The 27,890-nt window shown below is 38.0% G+C and overlaps 3 protein-coding genes across 3 annotated transcripts in view; 1 reads left to right on the top strand and 2 right to left on the bottom strand.

Moving 5' to 3' along the window:
- Window positions 1-398: 398 nt before the first annotated feature.
- Window positions 399-23,692, top strand: fitm2 (fat storage inducing transmembrane protein 2). The gene is made up of 3 exons (XM_026153228.1): window positions 399-975; window positions 20,880-21,110; window positions 21,704-23,692. The coding sequence occupies exons 2-3, from the start codon at window positions 20,938-20,940 to the stop codon at window positions 22,311-22,313; spliced, it is 783 nt and encodes a 260-aa protein (XP_026009013.1). The 5' UTR covers window positions 399-975; window positions 20,880-20,937; the 3' UTR covers window positions 22,314-23,692.
- On the bottom strand, window positions 11,769-17,257 carry r3hdml (R3H domain containing-like). Its single transcript, XM_026154872.1, has 6 exons — window positions 17,169-17,257; window positions 15,141-15,441; window positions 14,230-14,348; window positions 14,007-14,109; window positions 13,096-13,211; window positions 11,769-12,555 (listed from the first exon to the last, which is right to left on the bottom strand). Exons 1-6 carry the CDS (start codon window positions 17,255-17,257, stop codon window positions 12,432-12,434), a joined length of 852 nt encoding a protein of 283 aa, XP_026010657.1. The 3' UTR covers window positions 11,769-12,431.
- Window positions 23,693-23,770: 78 nt separating the features above from the next.
- Window positions 23,771-27,890, bottom strand: part of gdap1l1 (ganglioside induced differentiation associated protein 1-like 1) — a 29,001-nt gene continuing 24,881 nt past the window's right edge. Inside the window, exon 6 of the mRNA XM_026153227.1 lies at window positions 23,771-27,838. Coding sequence (XP_026009012.1) covers window positions 27,495-27,838 — 344 coding nt within the window. The 3' untranslated portion in view covers window positions 23,771-27,494. The remainder of the gene's footprint in view (window positions 27,839-27,890) is intronic.

Below are 27,890 nucleotides of genomic sequence, written 5' to 3'. Positions count from 1 at the left end.
AGTTAACAAAACCACTCAAAACAGTCATTCATCAACAGTAATCACATTTACATGTGACAGCTTAAGCTTATCAGCAAGTCAATAGTGTGTGATTCAGCTCCATGGGGGCAGAATATGCATACAATTAATGATTTTTTTTTAATTTATTTGTCTTGTAGCAGCTTTTTCTCTGGTTGTATTAAATGCCGTTAAAGGATGATTGTCTTGCTTTGTTTTTTAAAGTAGTCAAATGCAGGGATTGTTTGAGTGCTATTTATAACAAAATATAATGAAATAAAGTGAAATAAGTAAGGAATTTTTTCTTTTTTTAATGTAGTGAACAGAATATAAATAGAGTCTTAAGCCAAAACTGAATTTTGATAAAAGCTGCAGCTCAGCTGGCAATGGCCATTTGACTTTTAAATGAAGTGGGAGGCTGCCATGTTAAAATGTGATGGGCTAGACTGAGCTGTCTTATAATCAGTCACCCAAACTCTTGCCCCGAGGCTAAAAGTCAAAGGATCGCTGAGACCTGATGTAATACATGTGTGATTCTCCCCTTTGAAATTTCAAACTCCAGTTTGTGAACAAAGTCCTGTCTATCTTCTGAATAGGAATCTCCGACCACTGACCAAACTCCATTTGTAACCACTGCCTATTTGTACCTTCTCCTCAATGACTACATTTCATTTCCCCAAGTCCGATCTCAAAGGCAGGCGGCAGGGAAGCAGCATAATAAAATCAAAATGCAGAAACCAGCAGCTGGGAGGAAAAAAGACGAACGTGGTGGCCTGGAAGAGTTAATAAGATGTGGAATATAAACTCTCCGGGGACTTATTTTGCTTCTTTCAAAGAGAGCTTCACCTTAGTGGAAAAGCAAGGCATAACCAGGAATGTGTTGATGTTGATAAGAGGAAAACAGAAGGAAACAATGTGCTGGCTGCAGCAGATTTAAGGCCGGCAGAAAAAGCCTGCTGCAGTAGATGGAGGAGATAGGTGAGTAGAGTGTCATGGCAAAGACCTTGTCAACAGATAGCTATCTGCAAATAACACAGCTTATGCAAGCCCGTGTGGTTGAGTGGGGGAATATCATATTTTCTGGGCTAGTGGAATATTCTGTTCCTATAATAATGCAGATTTATCATTTAAGAAGATTGAATTACTGTCTTGCATCATTTTCTGATGGTTTTATGTGAGCATGTTTATTCAGTAAAATTGTGTTATGCGTTACTCCCGCCTCTGTAGTGGAAATTACTTTGACAAAGCTCGTATAAATATCTTATTTTTCCTGTCAAATATTAGCATTCTACTTACACAGAGAAGATAATGCAATCTCAGAGGCCCACGAAGCCTTACTCATTAAAAGCCAGTTTGTCACCTTTATTTACACAGTTTTTAAAGTTTTGTGCTAAAATGACAAATCGGATTGCCAAAGAAATCCTCAAAGAGCCGTCTTCATGTTAATTAAAACGATTTCAAAGTTTTATCATTTAATGTTTACAACCACTCTCAGTTTACTTTTAAATTAGCTTTCTGAAGATGATTTTCACCGCGGCTGAAATAAAATCTTTTCAGTGAAAGAGCAGGCAAGTTGTCAAATCGCCCTCATGATTACTGTTTGCTCTCATGTAATGATAAACCAAGAGCGTCTATTAGTTGTGTCATGATATTATAAGAGGTTAAAGATTTAGCTAATAAATTAGATAGGCTGATGGAAAATTATATTACAACACCCTTTTCCAGTTTCTCTTTGTGACTTCTACCCACTTAGCAGACCACACTGTATTTCTGTTTAAAGGCACTTTACTAAGGTGTATTTCTTTACAGATATTAACTTGGGCCACCAGTATTTCTTTATCTCAAAGATTTATTAGGCCATTCAACCTTTCGGTACGTCTTTCATAAATATAAAACTGAAAGCGACACACTTTACAGAAAAACAAATTCACAAAAACATGTTTATACTTCAGTCAGACTGAAAACCTCAAGTAGCCCCTGTGCACTAAATAAGTAAACAATTACATCAATAAACATGAAGACCTATGCACTACGTAAATCAATCACAGCATGTGATAAGGGTCTGTAATAATTAACCCTGTTTTGCTGAAGATTCATTTTGACTGCTTTTCCAATCCACTCTGTCAGCAGCTCTGCTCGGAGCACCTTTATCTCTCTAATTCTCTATAGGTCCTTCAGTGAGCAGCAAATCAATAGACATTTAACCTAGACAGCTCGAATAACAAGACGTGAAGTATTCAACGCTGCCCTGTCAACGTTAAGTCAAGAGTGCTTTTTGTCCAGCATCTTAACTTGAATTGTAATGAACACAATACACACAGAGTGTTGTCTTTATTTAGCAAGACGTTATCATCACAGCATCTGTAACATCAAATATTTTTTTTATTGTTAAGTGAATTAACTCAGTGAGCTCATTTTTCTCACTCATGTTCTCATTTTAGTCCTTCTGCCTGTCACTGAGGTGACCTGATGTTCTCATTTTATGCAGCACCTTAACAGGTCTGTCAGGGGTGGTGAGCAAAGTACTGAAAGTTTGGAGTAACAGTACCCTCACCAAGTGAAACAATACTCCACTCTCGTTATGTTTGAGAAAATTCTCCGCTTTTTAATTTCAGTAAAAGTAGCCACTCTACGGTGGAGAAATACTTTGTAACAAATTGCTACTATGGTGCAGTAGAGGATTACTTGGTAACAGTTTGTTAGAATGGTACACTGGAGAATTACTTTTTAACAAGGCGTCACAATATAGCACAGTGCACTCACCTTGTTATAAGTGAAAGTACTGTATGAAGTGCACAGGAATAAGTATCAGCATAGTTTATTCTATAATAATACATTACATGTTTTCTTTTTGATAATCTGAGTAAGTAAACTGTAACCGCAACTAGCAAATAAATGTAGTGTCGTAGAAAGTGTAGTGGAGTAGAGGGAAAGCAGCATAAAATATGGAAACAATGTAACCTCATCGGGTATTTTGCTAAATGAATCTGCTAAACTATGTGAAATGCAGTCAAGTGGAAAGTACAGTATTCCCATCTGAAATTGAGAAGAGAAGAAGTCATATGTAGAATTAAATGAAAAATTCTCAATTGAGGTTAAACTGGAAGGAAGTCCAGTTGGTGGTTAAGCATGGTTTGCTTCTTTCCATCACTAGGCCCTCTACTTATAGTCCAGTGTTTGTGTCAGTGCTGTTGCTTTCATCAGTGTCAGGTAATATGAAATCATTGCTTATCACTGCCATCTTGTGGACATTCAGCAAATCAACACTCAATCCACTTCTCTGTTAACCAGGTTCTTACTACAGTAGTTGTTTAATGCACAAACTGTTGAAGCTCTGAAACGTCCAAAATATTCATGATAGAGTCAACTTATTGTAACACATGTTCAAAGAAGCAGCTCTGGTAGGAATTAAAATACCCTTTTTTTGTCAAAGCAGCTTTGCAACATGTTTCTTTTGAAAGCCTCGAGCAACAACAGAATATACAACAGAATATTGTGTTCATTTTCACAGTACTGTCTTCAATCTTCCAGGGGCTTTACCTCAAAGATTTTAACACACACACAGCAAGAAAAAAAAAAACTACAACTAAGTTTATGTGTCTTTTACCTTTACCCGGGTTGGTAAAGTGGAGGATTCCATCCTGGCCATACATCCCTGGGAAAGCTGAGCTCTGACAGTGCGCCGACCAGCTGTGTGAAGGCCCATGAGCCTCGTCGCCTCTCCCAGGCCCGGCCAGGCTGAGGCAGGCTGGGAGGAAAAGCAGCTACTGGATAGTGTTGTTTGCTGGGGCCACCAGGCCGACTGTAAGGGCCCAAGGCACATGGGGATAATCCCCTAATGCCTGTCACAATGAGATTTGATTGGAGACTTGAACACTCGGATTATTAGTGTCAAGAGAACAGTGTGTAATACCTGCTCTCCAAACAGGTTGCTAATTGGGCTTTCTGCCTCTGTTAAATACCCAAGAGGCACACTGAGATTTGTTAAATGTCACATTTGATGTCAGCACAGATTAAGTTTCATTTCATTAGCTGAGTGGTTCCTTCACCCACTAATGTAACTTTAACATAATGCAAGCTTCTGCTATTTATATTATTTCACCATACAAAGGGTCATGTCCCAGCATAAGGAAAAACCCTTACAAGCTAGCTAAAGGGAAAGATCAACACAAAGTTATAAAATGAGGTAACTGATTTATCAAAGTGATAAAAGGAATGGAAAAGAAAACAAATATTTCATGGTGGCAAAAGTGGACATTAGATAAGCCTTGCTAAAAAGGACTTTTCATTTCATCACACTATGGCTCCTTATGGAGAAAGCCCACAATAACTCAATAATAGCTGAGTGATTTTATCTGTCATTTGAGTCATAATCTGACTCAGACCTCATAAGTCTTCCTGTGCTGTTAAATCTTGCACTTATTACATAATATGCAAATGCTGCAGCTTATTTCTTGGTTATGTCTGACTGAAGCTGTGAGGAACATTAAAGTCAAAGTGACACATGTCTTGATTTGACCAAGAGCACTTCAATTTATGTAATTTAGTTTGATTCCTCCAGACAGTCTTACCACATGGGCAAAGTGGGCATGATTTTTGATTTTTAAGAGTGTGTGAGTATCTGTAAAAGCCCTACATTTGCAAGTGAGAAGGCCTAGATGTAAATAAAAATGGACAGAGGTGGAGCCAGAGAGTTTTTATAGGGGTGGCCAGGCAAACAAGTTAATGATTTTTTTCCCCTAGGCAAGTCACCGTGGGCCAAATGTTCAGGTTTGGTCACTTATTTTGACCATATTTCTGGACATACTATAAACTATTTCTTGTTTTTGGGTATTCATATTTTTTTTTATGTGACAATAATCTAAATAGTGGCTGGTTCTTGTTAATATGTGCGAGACCATCAGCTAGAGAAATTGTAACACAGTTTGAACTTGAAAAACAGTTTGTAACAATATGATGTAACTTGATGTAACTGTTAATATGAATGTGGCTACAGTACAAGACAATACTAATCTTCTAGTGTTTTGAGAGTGTACATTAGCTGTACATGTATAAACTGTTAAAATGATTGCTTCAAACAATACTTTCACTTTGAAATAAATACTGACCAGTAAATGCATCTGTTTCTGTATTTGCTCTTTTTTTAAGTGTTTCCTTCATTTTAGCTTTGCTCTTTAGCTCTAGACATAGTTAAATTATATAGGATTATATAGATTTAACTCTTCAGTAGCTGCTTTTCCACCAGCTCACTGATTGCTTTCACTTTTAGAAGTAGGCTAACGCAGCCAGAGGACCCAGGTGAAATCCATGCAGGTACAGAGAGAATAATTGAACTTCAAACAGGCCACAGCCAGTTGCTGAACCAGGAGGCAGCAGTGTTAATTACCAGTAGCCTGTTTTGTTAGGAGGACATCTCCTCAGTGTACTAATTTTTTTAATTTTACTGCAAGAGATTGAACAATTACAAACTCTGCTGCACATTGCAGTATTAAAACTTTTCATAGAAAAGTTCATTTTTGACCTAGAAACATTATCTTGAAGTTGCCAAAGCAACGGCCACATCAATAAACACCAAAAGCAACAAAAAAAATGTCATTTCCCTGTCCATACTAACTCCATCTACAATGATATTTATAATCCAATCCAGAGCTGCAACAAAGCTGTAAATGAACTTGACTTGTTTATAACCTAGACTTTATGACATTGCTTCACCTGAAACATTAAATGCATGACTGAAGCAACGAAAGTGGCTGTTCTGCCACCAACATTTGAAAAATGTGACACATTTTTTGACAAAATTACTTCTTTAGCGACCTATCAGTAACAACCTCTGCCTGTAACAGAAAGTTTCATTATTTAATTTGTAATGATAATAATTGATAATTGTATAAATTTGAACTTTGTAAGCATTACTTTGTTTATGGTTCATGCAGAAGTTATGAGAAGGTTAAACCTTTGCATTGCAATGTGTCAGTGTTTAGAAGTACTATTTTTTTTTTTAAAGATGCCATTATCATGAGAAATCCTCATCTACATGCCAGTACGATGACAAAAAAAAGAGTGCCTTGAAAAATATTTTGTGTGCATAGCTTGATGTGTCTAATGTAGAATGTGCCCTGCTGTCAAGTCTTTCAGCTTTTTAGGCAAACAGATATCTGCTGAGGGTCTGTTCAACGGCTGTTGTCATGTTTGCATTCACCAAGTGTCTCTGCCCCTCTGCAGGGCTTGGGAGTTTGTCCAGGCTGCGACCGTTAAGCAATTAATCCCATGTGTCTGACACAAACTATGTGTGTTCTATGAGCTATAAGTCACCTTGCTAAGAAGGTTTGTCAGCTTGTGCCCACAGCTGAGTGTGAAGGAGTGAGAAACCTGCTAAAAAAATACATAATTTATCATAATATATTTTATCATCTTGATAAAATCTCAGTAGGAAGCAGACTATTTTCAGGATGTGGAATTATACGGTTTTGCAATAGAAGTAACATGAGCAGAGGTTTGTAGCTTGCTTGGACAAAGAAGCATAGTTTAACCTGAGCTAGGCCAAAAAGAAGCTTAAACTACGCAACTGCCAAAGAATGTATTTATAACATAAATGTCCTGGTTTTGGAAGATTTGTCAAGCATATACTGTAAACAAGTCCTCCAAGAAAAGCTTACTATTGTATTCATTAGAAGTCAGTACTCCAAACAAAAAGAAAAGAAAAAAAAGAAAAGAAAAGAAAAGAAAAGGTTTTCTGCTTTTAATGTTTGCTAGTTCTGTAAATTAGCAACCAAGATTATAGTCTGCATTGACTCGATAGGGTGTAGCTTAAAGAATCACTTTTCATAGTTTTGCTTTTGTCAACAAATCATATGAAAACTAAAACTGTATTTCTTAGTAATTCAGCCCCTCCCCAGCCTGTCTGTGCTGCTTAGTCACTAGAGACTTGGTGGAAACTTTAGAATAAGCACATTCATAAATTTTAACTAAGTAAAATATAAGATCTCTGTGCTGTATTTTTCTTCTTATTTTACTTTTTTTGAATAAAACTTGGGGTTTAATGTACATTTGGTGAGTATTTAGGCAGCAAATTCACATTCAGTTTGCATTTGCAACAGCATTGATACCAGCACTGCCGTCTTCACCTGCTCCAGATGACACACACCTTTACTAAGTAAAGGTGCACAACCTTTCCCCCCTTACTAGAAGCTGGACACATGAACAGTAGCACTACAAACACGATGAAGCATCTTAAAGACTGATGCCTTGGTCGTTATTACGACTGTTGGGAGGTCAGTAAGTCTCCTGTTTTAACAACAAGTATTAAACAGTTATCTGAAGTGTTGATCTTGCCACTGTCCACATAAACATGAGCCATTTAAGTATTAGCAGCTACCTGCAGGTAGCAACTGGTGGCTATAATAAAATGGTAATGTTAATGTGGTCTTGTCTGTCTGTAACATTAATAAACAGTATAAATTTAACAGGATAACACAGTTAACTGCAGTATTATGTTATTAGGTTATTACTGGGCACGATTCAAAAAACAGCATGAAAATCTGAATTTTCGGATTCTGAACTTGTCATCTAACACACACATACACCGAATGCACTGTGTTGTTGAGGAAAATGTGAGGACAAAGAAGTTGATATTAAGCGGTCCTGTTGTTTCTAAACCCGGAGAAGGAGGAAACAAAGATGCTAGGTTCATTCAAGTCTCCGAAAAAAGCAGCAGCAGGGAGAATTTCATACTTTGAACCAGGAGTTAAAGCTGTATCACAACTGCTTTCATACATATGTCAGGATGTCAGGGGGGCAGTTTGAACTCTTGTTGGCAGAGTTGGGACCACATCTGAGGAGGCGGATGAATCATTTCAGAAAGCTAAAGAAAAATAAATGCTGCAAATTCATCCAGTGAAATTACGCGGTCGGTGTGAATTTGCACATTAAGAATGGGTGAATCCAAAAACTATTTTTAAAGCACAAAATATTCTAACAAATTTTACACATCTGATGTGTAAAGCCTTCAGGATGTCAGTGGAACTTCCATATTATGGTCTCCTAATGTGTCTTCAACTGTGCTCAAGATCAAGGTCAGATTTTACTGAAACAGGATTCATTTGCTGTGGACACGACTGTGAGCCTGCTTAACTTCTCAGTAGATTTAAATTCTCATGGCTTTGTGCGATACAGCCACTGAAAACAAAATGCACAGCTTTCTTTCTGTGTGTCACGCATGATGATCACCTGTGACTGTAATTCTAACTGACAAAATAACACATCAAACAAAACTGTATAACTGAACAAAATCATGATGCTCATTGTTCTATACAGTTTCTCTTTATGCTGCATGTACTGTGTCATAATGAAATGAAATCATCTAGAGATTTATGCCGTAACAAAAACCCCTCACAAAACATGAATTGTAAATATAATTAAATAAAAATATTGTCCTGTCAGCAACTAAAATAGCAGCCTGGAAATCTTATCCCTGTCGCTTCACTCTTAACTGAAATGGAAAAGTAAATGGAGCTGGATGTAAACCGGCCAATGCAGAGAAAATTTAGAGAAGCATGGGGTGTTCATTAGAGAGATTAGTGTTAGTATATTCCCAGTTAGCTAGCCCATAGGGGGTTTGCTTGCCAGCTACAAAGTCCTAGAAGCAAGCCTGGCAGCGACAACCTTGAAATACTGCTGGACACATATATGAGAAGTTATTTTCACTATCTGAACTGACTTTCACTTCAGTGGTCACTAGGACTGAAATGTATGAAAATATCACCTCCTTCCTTTGTACAATTCACCTTTTCTGTGTAGCTGTTCCTTTTGCTGAAAAAATAGCCTACATATAGCGAATTGGCATAGTGGCACGAGAAGAAATGCAAGGAGGGAAGGAATAAACGAGCAAAGGCAGACTTAAAACATTGGACGGATATTTTCATTTCTCATTTGGCCAGAGCTTTGTTTAAATGGATTTGCATCCCTGGTGTGACATGCAAATTATTTAATGAATGACCACAGAAGCAAAAACTAAACTCCCACCAACTGCTGCATCAGACAGCTGGTATGATGCCGAGTAAGGCCTCTCTTGAGATGGTTCAAAACAGTTATGACAAAGGGGCGGTTTGTGTGCCTGTAGCAGCGATGTGTCCTTCTGCTGTTTTGTGTTTGCACAGCACCTTATATTGTAGCCATAAAATAATGCAGAGGCTTGTCACAGTGTCATAGTGAGGTTAAAATGTCAGTCTTTTTATGGATAGTGTAACTCTACAGAAAGAATGTTTTCAGAACTCCGTAAAAAATATCCAGTCCATGAGCACAGCTTGTCAAACAGAGCAAGCTTAAATCATTTCAAATCAGCCTGTGAGCCCTGTCACACTCACTGTACTCTTACAGCTCTTACATCTCAATATCTCTGAACCATCATCTCCATCAGGCCCAGCTCCCATGGCCTTTTTTTAACAACCTCCATATCTCTGACACACCTCCTGGATTACACCCGTGTGAAAAAGACAAACATGTATGGTGGTGATATTTGCACCCTGAATCCCTTGTGATCCAGCAGAGCTCTGGAGCCAAGCAGCTGTTGCACAAAAACACTGAATAAGAAGCAAAAAGAGGCAAGCAGCTGCCATGCTTAGCCTCTTTTTAAACTAGTCGGCCACACGGATAAAAGCAAAAGTGTGTACTCACCAAATGGAAGTTCCATACTTGAACTGACTTGTGAGTTTACATTGACCATGTCGTCCTCTCCTTCCTCCCGAGCATATGTTTTAAATCCACTATTTTCTCCCCTCACCATAAGGTGTAAAATGTGGAAGTCTGGCGCAGGGTGCTGTAGTGCGAGAAGGGTGTTGTTGGTGCAAGGTAAGGCCGGTGTTGCTGCTGTTATCTTATTGATTTTCCTAATCTGGGCAAATGTGGGTGGGGAGGTTAAACAGTAACCAGGCTCGTATGGACACCAATCTATATAGCAGCTGTAGCTATGGCAACATGATGATAGAAACTCAAATAGACATAAAGTTATTGTGCTCTTTTCCCTCTTTCTCATCACCCAACAGCCATTTCTCAGTCGAAGATGAAAATTGTGTAAGAATAAGAGTTTATGTAAAATAGAATGAAAGAAAGAGGGTGGGGAGGGACATAAAAGACAGAGGAGTGGAGAATGTACTGAGGGTGGCAGCAAGCATACTGTATGACGAGTGACATCATCAGTTTTGTTTTGACTGAGGAGAAAACATTACTGCTTAGCCGTTATATACCTGGGGCCTGAACTCTCTGCGGATGCCAAAACATCCTCCCAGCAGAGATGGAAGCCCACCTTCATTTCATTGGAGAATGAGTTTAAATCAAATATATCGTTTGATTTAATTTCTTTGGCCTATAAGCTGTTGAGATGTCTGCCTTCTTTGAATGTAATGAAGCTAGTTGGCTCTTTGTTCTGTGCAGAAAAATACTCAGTTATGACACAGGTATTCTAAAACTACATTCACCAACCAAAAGAAGGTGCTCAGCATGATAAATGTGGCAATCATAAGGTCAGTGTGTGGCTCCTTCGCTCTACATTTGGGAAGTTCAACATTATTTTTCACCCCAATGCTTAAAGGTAAAGAATATGTGTGTCTGTCTGAGGGGATTATAGTGTAAAAGTGTAAAATCACTTTTAATGGCTAGCAAGAGTTGAAAATCATAATACAGCTATCAATTTACAATGTTTACATCCTGTTACAGTGTCACAAGCCCTCCTCTGGCTTTCTTCTGCTAAGTGAGACGGTTGGCGTGTAAACATGGATGCCATCTCCTCACCGGAGCTTTAAAGTTTGCAAGCTTCACGCTTCAGTTGGTTGGCAGGTACGGCTTGGTAGACAGAGATTAATTCCCAAATGAAATTGCTCACAAAATGTTATGTTTTCATCCTTGAGCTAACTGGGACACACACCAAACAATCTAAATGGATAAAAAGAGACAAAATCTGTACATTTGATTTGGAAACAAGCCGTCCTTTACGATAATTCTATATCGTGCTGGCACATTTCAGCTGCATGCAAACAGACATTTTTGCTTCCATAGGGAAATTTGTCATATTTTCTTTGGGCACCTTCAAAAATATGTATTAATTCTTTCTAGTTGCTTAGTTTAAGACTGGCTGAAGATTGCAAAATCCACTCTCTGGCACCTCTAAAGCTCATTAACTAACACACTGATACTGCTTGTTAAGTTAAAATCGCCTAAAATGTAAAAAACAGTAAGTGTAACAGCATCTAAAGAAAAACCAGATTAAATATAATGTGTTAATTTAATAGGATTAGCTTTACAAGGAAAAGGATTTTGATGTTGGTTTCTTCCGAGTTCAGTTTCTCTTGCTAATCGTCTGCAGGGATGAGGCGGTGTGGATATTCTCATGAAAATTTCATCCAGCGAGGATAACGGTGTTTTCCAAACATCTAACTGTTTGTATCAGTGGAAACAGATTGATTGAAATTCTGAAAACAGTGTATGCAATTACCTGTAAAACCACACCTGCACAAAAATGTAGAGTAAGGAGAAACACCTTGCACAAAGAAAGAAAATTATACCCACTCTCCATTTCTGAATAGAGCTGCTAAATAAACAATCATTACAGTCAACAAAGTGCTGATCTCAGCTGCTCTTTATACTTGTTTGTGAGGGACTTTGTTTGCTTGGGAGAGACTGGTTTCTGTATCAAATGTTTTACGTTTGGGTGTGTGCGTGTGTGTGTGTGTGTGTGTGTGTGTGTGTGTGTGTGTGTGTGTGTGTGTGTGTGTGTGTGTGTGTGTGTGTGTGTGTGTCCACAAATCAGTTGAGCTGGGAGGCACAGCTGATTCCCTCGTATTTTAGGCCATAAAAGCTGCATTAGGCTCGGGTTTATGACAGAAAAAGTCTCTGATGGGTAAATGCTGAGCTGTAATGAGGTGAAATGCAGGACAGAAAATTTCCTGCAGCTGCAGTGAATAAACACAAGTGGTGAACAGCGAATTACTTGTGCTGAATATACAGCCTCATCAGTTATTTATAACTTAATTAATGTTCGGTCAGGCAAACAGGCAACCATAAATGCATTGTCATTTACTGTGGGAACAGGTTCACAGTCTAGAAAGACAATCAAAGATGTATATCAGGGCTAAAATGAGCAACTTGTAGCATAAAACTGCTTTTTTTATTATTATTAAACAGGTTCTAACAGTGCAAAGCTCCTGAAAGTCAAAGGAAATAACAGTTTTAACATTATTTTGTAACTGGAATAGAAATTCAAGTGTTGCAGTAAATAAAGTATTTACAGTACAAATGGTAACAGTGGTAACTGGACACATGCGTCATTTATCCAGATTGTCTTGTTGTACAGCTTTTGTGAGTCACATTTGGAACTGTTGCGGATTCTTTTTTTCAGTTTACAAATTAAAACACTGTGTTGTGTTAATAGCTTCTTTCTTGTGTTAAAGTCTCCTGGGTTTTTTGTTCAGTGTGCACTGGTTTCTCCAGCAGGAGCCTCTGTAGCTGGATGGACAGAGAGAACATGGCTTTCCAGTCTTATACGGAGCTTCTCCTACCCAGTTTCCTCTGAAATACAAAGAAATATATTTAGCTAATTAAAAGGTGAGATTCTGAGTGTAATAGTTAAATGAGTATTTGCACCTGTGAGAGCAGGGTTTGGGTCTGTATTGGTTCTTTCTTTTTTACTTAGAACATGGACGAAAACAGCAACCGTCTATTTTCAGTTTTTGTTTTTGTTTGTTTGTTTGTTCTTTTTTTTGCCAACTTCATTAAGACATTTGTATATACAAGTAAAGCTCACTTTTTGTTCTTGAAATCTGCCTCTTGTGTCCTATTTGAACCTGGTTTGAACTAAAAACATTAAACTGATCCCATATGTGTGAAATAAAACAGATCATTTGGATTTAAAGCATTTTCAAGATCTAATAGTAGACTAAAACTGAAACTACAACCAACAATGATTAGCTTATTAGCATTTGCATAGAGGATACTTATTTTCTACTTTAAAAAATAGGCATCCTATGTGTCTCGGAGGAAGCCACAGTTTTGAGCTGCATCTTCAAACTTTTGGTGAAAAAGTGAATGAGCATATTTCCCAAACTTTACTTTATCAAGTAGTTGCAGACCAGCAGCGTTGCTTCCCTCCAGGTGCTGCCGAACACGTCCATGTTGGAGCACTTCCTGACAGCACATCCCACTCTGTTGGTGCTCGCCCACACCATCTGACACAAACCATAGACACATGTTTTCTCTTCATATGCACACAAGTCAAAGCACACACATTTACAGAGGTTAGCGCTAATTTGAAAACACAACTGTTAGGCTGCTTTAAACCCAGAAATATGCATTTTAACCCTCCAAAGCAAGAAAGTAGTGTTTAATAAAATAAAAGAGAAAAGGATCCGACCTTTTCCAGAAAGAATAGATTATAAATACTTGATTATAATCTAAATGATGAGTTTTTCAATAACTGAAGCCACATTTTTTATGGAACACATACACTGATGGTGCTATATTTACTGTTTCAAATGTGCCTAAAGAGCTGCACACACTTTACATTATTACATTATTATGATATACAACAGAACACAAGACATCTGATGGACGTGCATTGATTCTGTGTAAAATCAACAACCCTAAACAAAGAGTCCTGAGCATCACCATCATAGAGTCAGACTGAGAATAGATGAAGAGACAGAAAACACAGAAAAACTGTGAAAAGCTCTTCAAAGTGCCGAGAAAAACCCACCAGATAAGTGCTTAGAAAAGCTGTGTGCTATTGTTTCTATAGGTGAGCTGAAAAAATATTTATTTAATTCAGGTTTTCACTGTTTTCTGCATTTTGAAATTAATGAAATTGATGATAAATGTATTTTTTAATATCTTAACACTTAGTTTCACAGTATGTACAAACATATAAATATCTAATGGTTATTATACAGCATAGGGAAGAAAAACACATGTTTAATTTTATCTCACTCAAATGTACTAAAATGGAATCACTGAGTATATCATACCTGAGTGTAGTGAGAGCACACTGACCCACTGCATCTGTTTGGGTAGGAGAAGTGATGCCTCTCATCGTTCCAGGACCTGACCAGATCTGTGATGGACTGGTACCTTTTAAATTATGAATCAACATATCATACATATAGTGTTTGTTTTATTTTATTAATAAAAAAACAATTTATGATTATAATGAGCATTCAGTGTTTCCGCAGTTTGTTAGCTATGTACTACCTTCCTGAAGTGACTGACAGGTTTTGACCCACGTATTTCATGGCCTGTGTCGGACCGTGATCCCAAACACATCGTGAAGCCCATGAATCAGCTGACTTAGCAAGTCCCTCATCCCACAGCTGCATAAATAGCAGAAAAGGAGAACAACAGAGGAGCTGTCACTAACAACCAATCCCTAACATGACATGACATTTTTTCCTATTCTGTATAAAACACCAAAGCCACACAAAGTCAAACACCCAAACTATGCAGGCAATGCTCCCAAGTCATGATCACATTATTATTGTTTTTCTCCATGGTTACTTTTATTGAAGGGCCAACAATAAAACAGTAATTTATCACTGTAACTGATTGCAGTGACTAGTGCCTGTAATGACTAATTCTGCTATTTTATATTGTTAGGTAGCACATGAAGTAAAAAGTAGCATAGCCCTCTGAAATACAATGAAGAACTTCAAAAGAACATAAACAAAACTACAAAAATACCACAGAATTGTATTTAATGCAAAGTTATCAAGAAGATATTGTTTTGTCTTGAGCACTGTAGAGTATTTTTTTAAGTTATTTGTTTTCTTGTCATATTTTATGTATTCTAGACTCTGACTGATTAATCAGTTGGTTGATATTATAGCCGATATTGGCTTATCACCAGTTTATTGGATTCAGCTTACATGGATGGATTTGGGAATTCTGTAATTTCATAGTTTGTCCAGCAGAGGTCTCTGACTCCCCATTTTCAATTCGTTCAGCACTGTCTGCAGCACATGTAGCAGAGCTGGGGTCTTCACTATAAGCTGCCTGCTAGTTTGTATAATGAACTGCTGGAGGTAACACCTCACTATTTAACCTTTTTAGTGCATTTCATACAAACAAACTGTCTATGTGTGTCCATATATATACAAGTGCCTCACCATGTACTCCATATTAGCAGCAGGAGGAAAGACCTGAGAGCGGACTCGGTTATGGTAATCCAGCAGGGCATTCATCTCTCTGGGTGAAATTGCTGGTTTACGTCTGCTGCGATAAGTATTGACGCCTCCAGGCATCATCCACAGGGTGGCAGCCAGCATAAGCTGAACACAAGCAGTCATCTGAGGCCTGTGGAGGAGGAGGCAGCAGCTCTGAGGAGCAGAGCAGATTACATGATAGTCAAATTTACAAGTAAAAAACACAGTCAAATCCCAGGCATATGGTAATTTAATAAGTTGTGTGCTGAATTTGGTTAATTAAACCAGATAAGAGGCAAAAGAGTGTCTCATCAACATATTTGTAAAGGTGACCCTTTTTTTGCAACTATTCATAAAAGGAAAAGGAGCCAGTTTAACTCTCTGGGTTGAGCACGTGACCTTCTGCTGCAGAGATAAATACATCAGCCTGGGTTTGAGTCTGACCTCAGGGCCTTTGCTGTGTGTCTTCCCCCACTTTCTCCACACTTTACTGTCTCATGTTTCACTGTGTGCTCTCTGACAAAAGTGAAAAAAGCCCCAAAAGGTTTTGAGGTCACTTTGCAATGTGTTTTATTTCTATTACCTATTACCTATTATTATTATACTTATTATTATTATTATTTAATAACAAAATTTGAGAAATATCATAAATCATATGGATTTTATAACAAGTCCATATCAGGTTAGCAATCACACAATTAACCTTAACAACTACTTGAAGGACAAACGAAGTATAAAGTTGGTGTAAGAAGAAAAATTTGTTAAATAACACTTGTTAAATAACAAGAATGTCAATACATTTCAGTATACCTCAATTTAATGCATTTTCCCAGTCAGAAAATATCATTTTACCCATCCACTACTTGTTTTTGTTTTGTTCTTAGTTTTGGTGGTCTTCAAAAAAACACACAGGTCAGAAACCATGATTGCTGAAAGATTAAACGTTCAATTAATTTAAACACTTCATTATCACATGTTCATTTTCTTTGCAGTCTTCAATCATGCCTTGTACACAGTGCGTGGAATAAGCTGAGCCTCGTACCTGCATCAGTGGATCCTTTCACAGTCAGACAAGCTGCAGAGGAGCTCCTCACTTCAGAGTGCGCGTTTGCAAACAAGCCCGTTTGTCATGTGTGGCAGGCAGTTTTAACTGAAGCACAAACCCTCCTGTATGCTGACTTCTTCTTCTTCTTTCCTGAAAATTTATTGTCTGTCTCTTTCGTTCTCCTTACTTCACAAACACAGGAAATTGCGTCTGAGAACATGAATCTCAATCATAAAATATTTTACCGACCGCCATCCTTTTTGACAGGGCCAGAACCACATCTGATTTAATTTATGAAAGGACTTTGGTGGACTTTACTTTATCAGCAGCAGCAAGTAAACATTTTCACAATGAATCATGCATTTTATATGTTTTTACTGTATATTATTGTACATTATTCTTAATTAATAATGCAAGCTTGGTTATATTATGTTGTTGCACATCTGACTTTTCAGTAATTTCTAAGTGTGGACAAGAGGAGTTAGAGTTGTGGTTTTAACACCTAATGATAAATACTGTTCCGAAATAATTATTACTGGAATCAATAACAGACATCTTTATATTAAATAAAAAAGGAATTCAGAATTTCAGAGCTTGAGGCTGGTTTACGAGAGATGTTTTAGTTTCCTTACCTCGCTGGATTTCTTCAATAAAAAATACAATAAAAAGCTGAATAAGCAGGATAATAGGAAGCTTGTAGGAGATGGGCAAAGAATGTGCATTTAAGAAAAAGGAGGGAGAAAGTGGCTGCAGACTCAGGGTTTATCTGCAGCTGTTGTTGGTTCAAGAGATTTTGAAGATGCACTGCATCACCTGGATCTACAGGTAATGGTGTCAGAGAGATGACACAGGGGAAAGCACAAAACTGGACTACAAAATTATGAAATCTTTACTAGATATCAATTTTGCCAGTGAAGTCATGACCATATCATTGATCATGTCCAGACTGCATGCAGTGCAGCTGATATTTTTTAGAGCTCTCAGTGAATGTCCCCTTGTATTTATGCTTCTGCTCTGCATGCTGGATCTTCTCCATTGTGTCAAAAAACAGAGATCCTACTAGTTTAGGGATGAAGCTGCAAGGATGCACGTCTAGCAAGTAGGGCAGCGGAATCTGCTGGTTTTAAATGCATGCACTACAATATTTTTCCAGCACATTCCATACTTTATATCATTTCTGCTGAATGTTCAACTCTCGACCACTTAGGCATGAATAGGATGTTCTCTGCAGTGGTGACAGTCTTACCCTGAGAAAGCAATTCATGTTCCAAATTATATTTTTCTATGGAGATCAAGTGATTATTATAGCAGCTAACATAATAAAATACTTTATTTCATCTTGAAGTTTCATCTGGTCTTCAAGGTCATAATTTATCTTTGTTAGAATTTTTCATTTTAGGTTTTTCCTCCAGTGTGATTACCTGCCCTGTTTGGGTCACCCATGTCTTAATGTCCTGCCCACTCTTTGTTTCTCCCTTTTTCTGTGCCAGTATTTTGCTTCATCTGTGAGCCTTCAAGTGATTTTATTCTGTTCTGCACCATCTTACTGAGATATATTTGAGCGGGTTTCACAGAAATCCTGTTTACTGCACATTTTTATTATACTTTATGCACATGGCTCTGCTTTGTGCATTGGAATACTGTGTACATCTTTACTTGCTGTCACAGTCAGTAGTCATAGGTGCATTACTTAGCATTATTCTTGCCTAGATCATCTACCCCTGCATTTCCTATTTGCCTTGTTAGTACAGCAGAAGAGAAAGACTCAACATCAATGGCCACATTTTGTCTGAAGATTCCACTGTGTCACCTGGCTGGTCAGGTAACATAGTGTAGCCTTCAAAGTCATGCTGCAGCATACGTCCATATAGGCTCCCAGACGTTGTGATTTGTGTGTGAAATGCACAGAAAGGCAAAAAAAAAACCTTGAACGCACACAAGGTCAATGTCACATCGTGTTGTCGATCCTTTAAACTCAAGCACTTTTTCCACTTGCTTGTCTATAACTGGCAACTGTTTATTTTTTATATCTACTTTCTATCTACTTGCACTTTATCATATTAGTATTGTTCTTGATTTTTTGTTCAAATCTCTTTAGCATTCTGTCAGTGGAGCTGAATGAACAGATTAGCTTGAACTTAACGTACTGAATGCAAAGACCCAACTTTTAAAATTAGCATCAGCCACATGCATGACAGTTTTTGCACATAGTTGATATATAAGTCGTCACACATCAAAGAAGGGAGAATATATCCATCAAACCTGGCTGTTAAATATCAAAAAAGAAGGAAAGAAAAAGGTCAAGCAGCACAGGCTCAAAGTATATTTATTCAGTCATCTGGTGCTTCCCGCTGACAGAGGAGAAAGGTGAAAGTGTGGCTGTACTGCAGAGTATTTGCCAGCCTCAAAGGAAAGAAAGGTATTGTGATAAAATCTTTAAAGCTGAGCTACTATTCACTAACATTGTAGGAAACATCACATGGGGGCTGCAGCATAAACCAGATATATACAAATATAAAACCATAACACTTAAAATACATGCAGAGGCTGTTTGACATTAGAATAGTGTGTTTATAAAAGCAGGGATCAGGGTAACTATGAGAAAATGATAAGTGGTGAAAAATTGTTTTGCTTTTACAATTTTAGAAAAATCTCTATTAAAACAAGGTGGGTGTGATTTGCTAAAACTTTAGTTTGCATCTTTTCAGTTGATTAGTATTTAATTTAAACATTTTTAGCTCTTTTCAAATTTTTTAAACATATATTTATAGATATTTATATACTTTTTAATGGAACTTATTGGCTGTCATTTAATAACAATGAATACAAATATATCAGAAGTTTATTTTTTCCTAAATGCACAAATGAACTGCAGAAAGGAATTTAAACATGGTGCACCATGGGGTATTAGTTCTCAAGAGTCTGGAAATTTGAATGGTGAAACTTCACCAGGGGGGTCAGAAATAGGTCAAACCTTGGAGAGGATAATTATCTGGCTGGACTAGACCAGTTTTATTTTGGTTTTTGGAGTCCCTCTCTTACTGCCTGCAGCATGACATCATCTGGTTCGATGCACTGCAGGACAGTTACATGCAAACTTCCCTGTGACATTGCAGATCAATCTGAAAGGAGATGAGAAGAACTCAGTGACCTCTATATTTACCTCAAGAGAAGCAGAAAACACACCTGTGCAGTGATGATTACTGCAGGAGATTTTTTTTTAGTTTTCCATCTTGTTCTTTACATTTGCTTACGTCTTTATCACTTGAGTAAGGCCCTCAAAAGTTTAGTTTCATCAAATGTTTTGTTTTGCAAAAAGATTCCTTTTTTCAATCTAACTATAGAAATCTGAGGTGTGATTCAATCAGGTCTTGAGCTGTCTGAAATGTAATCTGAAACCATTTAATCTGGATGGGTTTTTTTTTTTTTTTTTGCCTCCTGACAGAGTTTGTAGTTTGGCAGCAATCCTTGAAGAACAATCAGCCAAACCGGAGGCATGCTTGGAAAATTGCTTTTTAGAGAGGCTTGTTTGCCAAGTCAGAGTGCACTGGGGACAAACTTTGTCCTTCAAGGGGAGATTTATTTTATTCCAGTATAATCACAATCAATCAGCAGGAGCAGGATTCAGTTTTACAAACATCAGCACCAGCTCTCATCAACACTTCCATTAATTACCTTAAATTGTATGTGTAGACAGTGAAAATATATGTATATGATTTGCATTTATATCTATTTTTTTTAGTTAGTATTATTAAATACATTTTTTAAACTGTTAATTACAAAGTATGAATATATTGTGTTGCATGTAATAACAGAAAAACTGGGAGAAATAAATTAAATTTGACCCAGAAACAGAACTCTTTTAGCAACTTTTCCAGTAGATAAATAATGTAGATTGCATCACAATGATGTCAGTTTAATGAGGAAGACATACCACATGTGGAAATAAGGGGAATTTGACCAGATGCTGTCAAAGAGGTCTCTTTTAAGGTTCAGGGAGACAGGATCACATTTTTTGAGAAATATACAGAAGATCTTTCTTCCGTTCTTTCTTTGTTTTTTCTTGGATCATCTAAGTGAGTTCAGTGAATTCATTGTACTGAAATGGCCTCAACAGTCCCAAATCCAACAGGTAGACGTGGGGATTCACAATATGGAGCTGCAGCCGACATACCGGCAGGAACTGTGTGATGCTCATCTCAGAAGGAACCAAAATCTCTGAAGCACCCCCTAGGGTAGCTGTTGCTCAGGAGTAGAGCAGGTTGCCTGATGTGCAGATGTGTATAGAGGTGTTCCTTTTTTGTTTTCTTTTTTTTTCCCTGTCCCGTTTGGATCTTTAGCCATCAGAATTGTTGTTTTAAAGCCAAAAAAGATGCCTGGCAGGTTTACTTTACCAAGTGGATCATCATGGCCTTGCCTGGCTGGTCTTGGTTTTAGGACTGTGGTTTAATTGTTTTCCTCCATTTATTATGTTATTTTGGATTAATATGTATATCTACGAAAACATATGTCAGATACAAAGAAAGTGAAAGGAAAGTTAAGAAGAAAGTAGCACATCACCCTGTACGGTGGGGGCGCTATCCATTTGAATTTACCGTTTGTAGTCTGCCGTTAAAAACACAAAGAAGAACAATAAAATCTCATTGGTTGACCTGCAGTGACGTCAAAGCAACGTACCCCTCCCCGCCGGTGTAGAGCAACGGTCATAGCGTCAACATGGCGTCGTTGGATGTCATTGTGGATAAGTTGGTGGTACTGTGGAGGATACCGGCCGTCCGACAGAAGTTCCCCTGGAGTTTTTTGCTCATCTCGGTCGTGGGGTCCGTCCTGAAAGAGCTGGAGTTCGTTCCGCAGACGTATTTCAGCAGCAGCAAAAACGCCCTGAACGTGTAAGTATGACGACGCGATTGATTAGCTAACACAACCGATTCATTCAAGCTCGTGGGCACACCTGGCGTTCACTTTAAGGTGACTTAAAAGCACCTTTATAATTTTCTTTTTTTTAATGTTTTAATGAATTTGGCAAGACTGGAGAGATGTAGGTCAAGGGTGAACTGTTCAACTGTCGGGCTAATGAAGTCCTATTTGTTGAACACAACTCAAAACAAACAAAAACTGCTTGGCTTACCTGGATTTTGTAGGAGCAGAAACTGGCAATTGTTATTATTTATGTCCTGCTATTTATATTTTTGTTCCATGCACAGCTAGTGTGGAGCATCCACAGTTTCGTTGTACATGTACAATGACAATAAAAAGCTATTATATTATATTCTAAAAAGAAATCTGTACATATGTACCAGTATATGTGCTGGTGTTACAGATGGTTAGAAACAGAAGTAAAAACCTGGAGTATACAGAATGTTTATGCATAAACATTCTGTATTGGCCCAGGAGTATGAAATATACATTCTGTGTACATATGAGATTAACTTTATCTTGAAGTGGTAAATTGTTTCATCAGACTGCTCTGTTTGTCTTGCAGGTATTTTGTTAAAGTGTCCTGGGGCTGGACGCTGCTGCTGCTAACCCCCTTCCTCCTCCTCTCCAATGCCTCCTTCAACAGGAGTGTCTCCTTTCTCGCCCGGCGGCTGCTTTCTCTGGTGGTGGCAACAGCTGTCTGGTACGTCTGCACAGAGACCTTCTTCTACATCGAGGATGTGACCGGTTCTTGTTATGAAAACAGCTTGGTAAAGGTTGATTACAAGGAGTTCACATCGAAAGCTGTCTGCAGGCGGGCTGGATTCCACTGGGTTGGCTATGACATCTCAGGACACTCCTTCATTTTGGCGTACTCCACCCTCTTCATCATGGAGGAAATTGCCCCGATGAGCTCTCTCAATACCACCAGCTTGTCTGGACTTCCCAGGAAGGTCTTGAGCCTGCTGTATATAGCCTTGAATCTTATCATGATCATTTGGGTGTGGATGTTCACGTGCACCTCTGTTTATTTCCATGACCCATCTCACAAGTTGTTAGGAACCATATGTGCCCTGCTGGGGTGGTATTTAACATATCGGGTTTGGTATGTAAAGCCAATGTCACCAGGACTTCCCCCTCAGCGCCACCCAAAAGAACAGAAGCCGCATGCCTAAGCTAAACACTCAAGTAAAATCATCCTCAAAATAACACACTACATTTGACGCTATCTGCATCCAGGTCCAAGCCAGCAACTCTACTTGAAGCTATTTTAAGTAATTCCCCTCTTCATAGGCTGGCCACCTTGTACACAATGACTTACTTGCAATTCTTCATCTGTTTGGCAGCTGCTGATCCCAAAATGACTTGTAATCTGAGATAAAAGCACAGAGCTGCTCTGCTGCCCAGCTTCAGTCCTCTCACCTTCAGCCTCAAGGTTCGCTATTATTTGCCTGACTTATAGTGCGTTATTCCAAACTGAGTATTTGCAGTTTTTAGATATGTATGGGAACAGTTGAGAATGTTTACAGCTCCAGTTGTATAGCACTGATGATGTGTGTTTTTTGCAAACCAATGTACAGTAAATGTTCATTGTTATTTATTTAGAAAGCTTTGAACAAGTCATTGTAATCCAGTGAAGCTGCATTTCATCCTACGTATAATATTTGAAATCTGGTTTTTTTTGATTGTGAATGATTTGGGGTCAAAGTAACTGTGTGTCAACATTATGTGTAGTTTAAGTTTGTTCAGGGATGTAGAATGTGGTTAGGAATAAGAATTTTAATATATTTAATTAAGAAATATTATTAAGGTTGGAAATATTCAGTATTGAGCTTTAACTAACATTTATTTTCATCATTAATTGATATAAAGAGGGTGTTTTTCCTGTTAATTATTTCATGAAAAAAAAATGCCTAAACTGTTTAAAGGAAACTATTTTTCCCTACAGCAAAGATATAATTTAAAAACATGGAGAAAAGCAGCTTTATGCTTATGTTGCCATCAGCTTTTGAAACACTATCAATTTTTATTTTAACTGGTCTTTAAAAGACAAATCAGACAAGATTAATATTCCTCTGTGCCATAAGTTTCTGAACAGAAGCTATTAAAAATGCTGAACAGTGTAGTTTACTGGTGCTGGATTGCTTTTTAGGATTCAGCTTCAGATTTTCCTTTTCCATAAAGTTTATAGTTAGAGTTGGGTGACCCTGAATCATCCCTTAGTTATGCTGCTAGACGACTTCCCATGATCCACTGAGTACTCTCCACTTTACACGTATTTATTGGTCACTGCTGCATGTCATTAACTTCTGTAGTTTGTGTTTGGACCTGCTTGCTGGTCGTGATCTCTCTGTATTCTCCCTGTCTTGCCCTACTTAACCCTCAAACCCTAACTGGCCTAGGTCAGCCCTCTCTTCCTTTTTAAAAGGGAGTTCTTCCTCCTCGTTGTCACTAAGTGCTTGTAGGGGATCATCTGATGGTCCTTAGCTCACACTATGAAGCACCTTGATCTGTGTGATTTGGCCTTATATGAATAAATCAGAATTCCCACTTACACAATCTTGCTTCCTTAAACACTCACCAGTACATCTCTGGTAAAAACCACAGCATAAATTTCACTTTAAAAGCTGAACTTTTATATTTTTTGATTTATACAGGAAGTAGGAGCCAGAAGATTTGTGTAAAAAGAGTGACTTTTTTGAGCTATGAGGAAAAGTATAGAATGACACCAGTCATATTTTGTTAAAGTTCTGTTAAGCTTACAAATATGTAAATCACAGAAGAATGTTTCAGTTTTCTACTGTTGGGATTTATGTATCAAATATAAAAAAAATCGACTTTCTCCTCCGTGCAGGAAGCTCTGAGTTTTTGTCCAAATAAACCAACAAAAAAAAGTTCCATTAATTATTTTCATTATTTATTGGTCATTGATGGCAACTGAATAAATTAAGGCTTATGAACAAACATCATAAAAAGCACCATAAATAAATGCATATATAGAAATATAAAAAATAAAAAGTAAAAAATAAAAAAAATACTATAGTGAAATATAATGGCCACAAATCACAACTGGGATTCTTTCGACTTGAAATCTTTGTTGGATCCAAGAAGTACAGATCCGACCCCTCGGGTAGTGCGATTCAGTCAGAGGAAGCAGCGGAATCGTAACAGCTGTGCTTGCAATAATCAAAATGTACCAAGCGTTTACAGTGATTGGCTGGTTATGACGTTTCTTGGCATTTTCGCCCACAGTGTCAATTATTGAACCGTTTTAGCATGAAAATCTCAACATAAATGAGAACACAGTTAAGCTAATTATTTGATTTATTTGTAACTGGACACATATCTCCTCTTTTGCTTGCTTTCAAACTTTGGAAATCTCATTTACCTCCCTTCTGAACATCTTGAAATCAAGTACTTTAATGTCTACTTTAATGTGTATCTCAAATGTCTTCTTTTCAGACAAAAAGGATTTATTGATCTCACTGGCCGCCCTGCACTCTCCATATCAAAAATTAAACTGGGTACACTTTGGTTTTCTTAATAAAAAAACAGATTCTGCTACAAGACATGAAACAGCAACAAACTTATATTAAAGGAGTACTGATCATTGTCTTTGGTTCAGCCTTTTCTGTTGCAGTTAGATGCTAATCACCACCTGCACAGGTGAGTTTGTGTGACAGTAGAAAACTCTCCATGACCTCTGTTATTTGAGCAGCAGTTATAATGAGAGAAAGAGTCGCTGCACTGTGAGTTCTTACTGCAAGAATGTCGGTAATAACCAGCCAAGAAAAAGCAAAAGCAGCTTACAACTCCAGCCAGCACCTCACAACAATGAGTTAAACCCAAAGAGCGCACATGATAACATGGTTTTTTTTTAAAAAGCACAGACATCTGGTAAAGAAACACAAAGTGGTTCCCGTCAAGGGTTAACTTAATGTGGAGTAAGAAAAATAAACTGCATTAAGAAACAACGAGACTGCTGGGAAGGCTCTCTGTTTCTCACCATCATGCTCCTTAAGCCTTCAGATGAGTCAGCTTTTTCCTTCCCTCGTTCCCGTTGTTTAACCTTTAAGCTCATTAAAAATTAAGCATGGTAAAATAAATGCGACCGTGTGTAATTAAAAATATCTATCTGTTAAAAACAATCTTGCATCTGTCAGGAGGAAGTCAGCAGAGACAAACAAACAGCAGTGAATTCCAGTGCGTTTTTTCTTGCTCAGTATTGCTGAGGGACCGTCTCAGACGCGGTGCAGTGCAGGTGATTCAAAGGTTACAGTTACCAACTGAATATTTAGAAATCTGTGGCTTAGTCATGTCATAAATTCTGCCTCTGGGCCACAAAAAAACCCCTCAGTGTACACAATATGAAAGTAACCCATGCAATGAAACATACATCCTAACCCTAAGTCATCACTATTGTGCCATAGATGCAGAATTTATTATTTTGCTATCAGTAGAGCCAAGTGTAACTTTTCAAACACCCAGATTTTCCTCTGCTCAGCGACAAGATAGTGACAGTGGACCACTGTGTGCTGTGTGATCTGTGGTGCTCTAAATAAACTGACTCTGGACACACGTGTGCATGTCTCTGTGTGTTATTACATATTGGGTGTACAATAAGTTAAAGGAGCACTTTTATAGTTTGGGAGATTTTTCCACTTTATTTCTGAGGGTTAGATGAGAAGATGGGTACTGCTTTTATTGTGTGCATGATCATGAAGCTGCTACAGCTGCTTAGCTCAGCATTAAGACTGGAAACATTTGCATGAAATGACGGTCTTTTCAAAGACTTACACACTGTTTTGCACCTTTAGTTTCCCTAACATGCTTCTATCAGGAGCAAGGTTTAGTCCCCCAAAAGAAACACAAATAGACAAAAGCAGATTTCTTCTTCTGCTCTTGTTTTTAAACTTTCTTTTTTAACCTTTCCCCTTTCTGATTCGTTGTGACACTGGAAGATATTCATATCTTGTAATGTGACACACTTTATGTATGTTTGATACTCTACTTGAGATTAAAAAATAGGGCTAACAACCAGGTAAAGTGGAACCGACACAGCCTGACTGGACCATTCAAAGCATTTCCACTACAAACCAAACATTCACATTTTCACTTTGTCTTACTCACATCCACACCTATGGCCAATTTAGAAGCAAAAATTAACCCAACGTGAACATCTATGGAGCTGCTGAAAGAAAAACCCAGCACATAGTGAGTGCTCCCAGTCAACAGTGCAAACCACCACACCGCAATGTCATGCCACCCAAAGTGGAGTGGCAGTTTAATTCATTAGAAATGTGTTAAGTGATTTGCACCACTTAAGCACAATATTGACTGAAGCGCGCCTTCCATCATTATCCTAATTATCTTCTTAGTTTTAATATATCAGATTCTACTGTCCCCACGCCGGCATATTGCAAAATATAGCTAATGTGTTTGTGTTTAATCAAATTACACGTGGAGTGTGACAATTTCACTGAATTATCACAAGCTAAGTGTGATAATTTGATTAGACCTAGTATGTTAATAGTGAAGCATAATTATGTTTTTCATATTTAAATGAGACAAAGGCATTTACTGGTGTTGGCTTCTGTTTCATGCTGTTTAAGTGAAAATCACGTTCTATACCTAGCTGATGCTGGTATTCACATTTCTGTGACAGAGCGGCTGTTTTGCTTGTTTTCAGTGTTTAAACTAAGCTAATCACCCTCTTGGCCTGTAGCTTCATATTTAACACCTACACAAAGAGTAGTATCGATCTTCTCATCCACGCCTCATCAATAAAGCCAATAAGCACATTTCCCAAAATGTCAAAGCATACCTTTAAAGTTTGCCTCCATCCTTTCATCATTACATGTGGCAGTTTCTGGCAGCACAGCACTTTTCAGAAAGTAATCGTCATGTACATGTCCCTGTGGTTTTACTGGTTATACCTCAGGTAGATGGAGGAGTGAGGAGCAGGTATGAGTAGTGACTATAATAGTGGCATGCGAAGGTCAGTTAACCCCTGTTGTTGTTGTTGTGTTTAAAGTTTTATCTGGGGGTTTTTTTCACTTTAAGATTTCAGTGTAGGTGGACCTGATGCATGCCTTCAACAAAAGTTAAATGAGGACTTGCATGCACAAGAGCTGCAAGTTTCCAGTAATTAAACTTTAACGAAGGCCTTGATTACCAGAAAATGTGCTGTTAAGAATTTCTTATTATGGAATGTTTTAATATTTCTTTGTTCACCCAGGTAAGTAATAGTGTTCTCTATATAGATTCATTATGTTTTCCTGCAGTCATAAAACATTACAGAAAAGTTTAAACATCACACAAATACACAGACATATAACACAACAAGTGGGCATTCACTACATGTATTTCTTTTTTAAATACCAGTAGGCAAAGTAGCCCATCCCGCCCAGTGAACCCATGAGAAAAGAGGCCCCGAAGAAGGACGGCGGCTTCTTTTTTACCATCCGGAAGGCGTTGGGTAGGACTGCCGACAGGAGGGTCGTGTGGATGTCACCCAAGACCTTTCGAAAAGCGTAGCGTTTTTGCACACGCACAAAAAAGGACTGCAGGTTGGGCCGGCTGCCGTCCTCCCAGTATTTCTTAGAAAGTCCCAAGAACTTGAGCCTGTGCAACAAGGCTCCGAGGCAGATGTCAGCTAGTGTAAATTCAGGTCCACAAAGCCACAACTCACACTTTTGGCCTGCGAAGCAAAGAATGCGATAACATCACTATAGAAAACGTCTGGGTTGTGC

Source organism: Astatotilapia calliptera, chromosome 20, assembly GCF_900246225.1.
Source record: "Astatotilapia calliptera chromosome 20, fAstCal1.2, whole genome shotgun sequence".
Lineage (NCBI taxonomy): Eukaryota > Metazoa > Chordata > Actinopteri > Cichliformes > Cichlidae > Astatotilapia > Astatotilapia calliptera.
Note: the sequence above shows the minus strand (reverse complement) of the source record. Positions and strands in the feature narration are given on the sequence as shown.

Coding starts and splice junctions, on each gene's coding strand:
- r3hdml (XM_026154872.1), bottom strand. CDS start 17,257: ATGGAGAAGATCCAGCATGCAGAGCAGAAGCATAAATACAAGGGGACA. Junction 14,349..15,140: donor CTGCTAATATGGAGTACATG/GTGAGGCACTTG, acceptor CTATTTATGCAG/CTGTGGGATGAGGGACTTGC. Junction 13,212..14,006: donor TGTGCTCTCACTACACTCAG/GTATGATATACT, acceptor GGTTTGTGTCAG/ATGGTGTGGGCGAGCACCAA.
- fitm2 (XM_026153228.1), top strand. CDS start 20,938: ATGGCGTCGTTGGATGTCATTGTGGATAAGTTGGTGGTACTGTGGAGG. Junction 21,111..21,703: donor AGCAAAAACGCCCTGAACGT/GTAAGTATGACG, acceptor TTTGTCTTGCAG/GTATTTTGTTAAAGTGTCCT.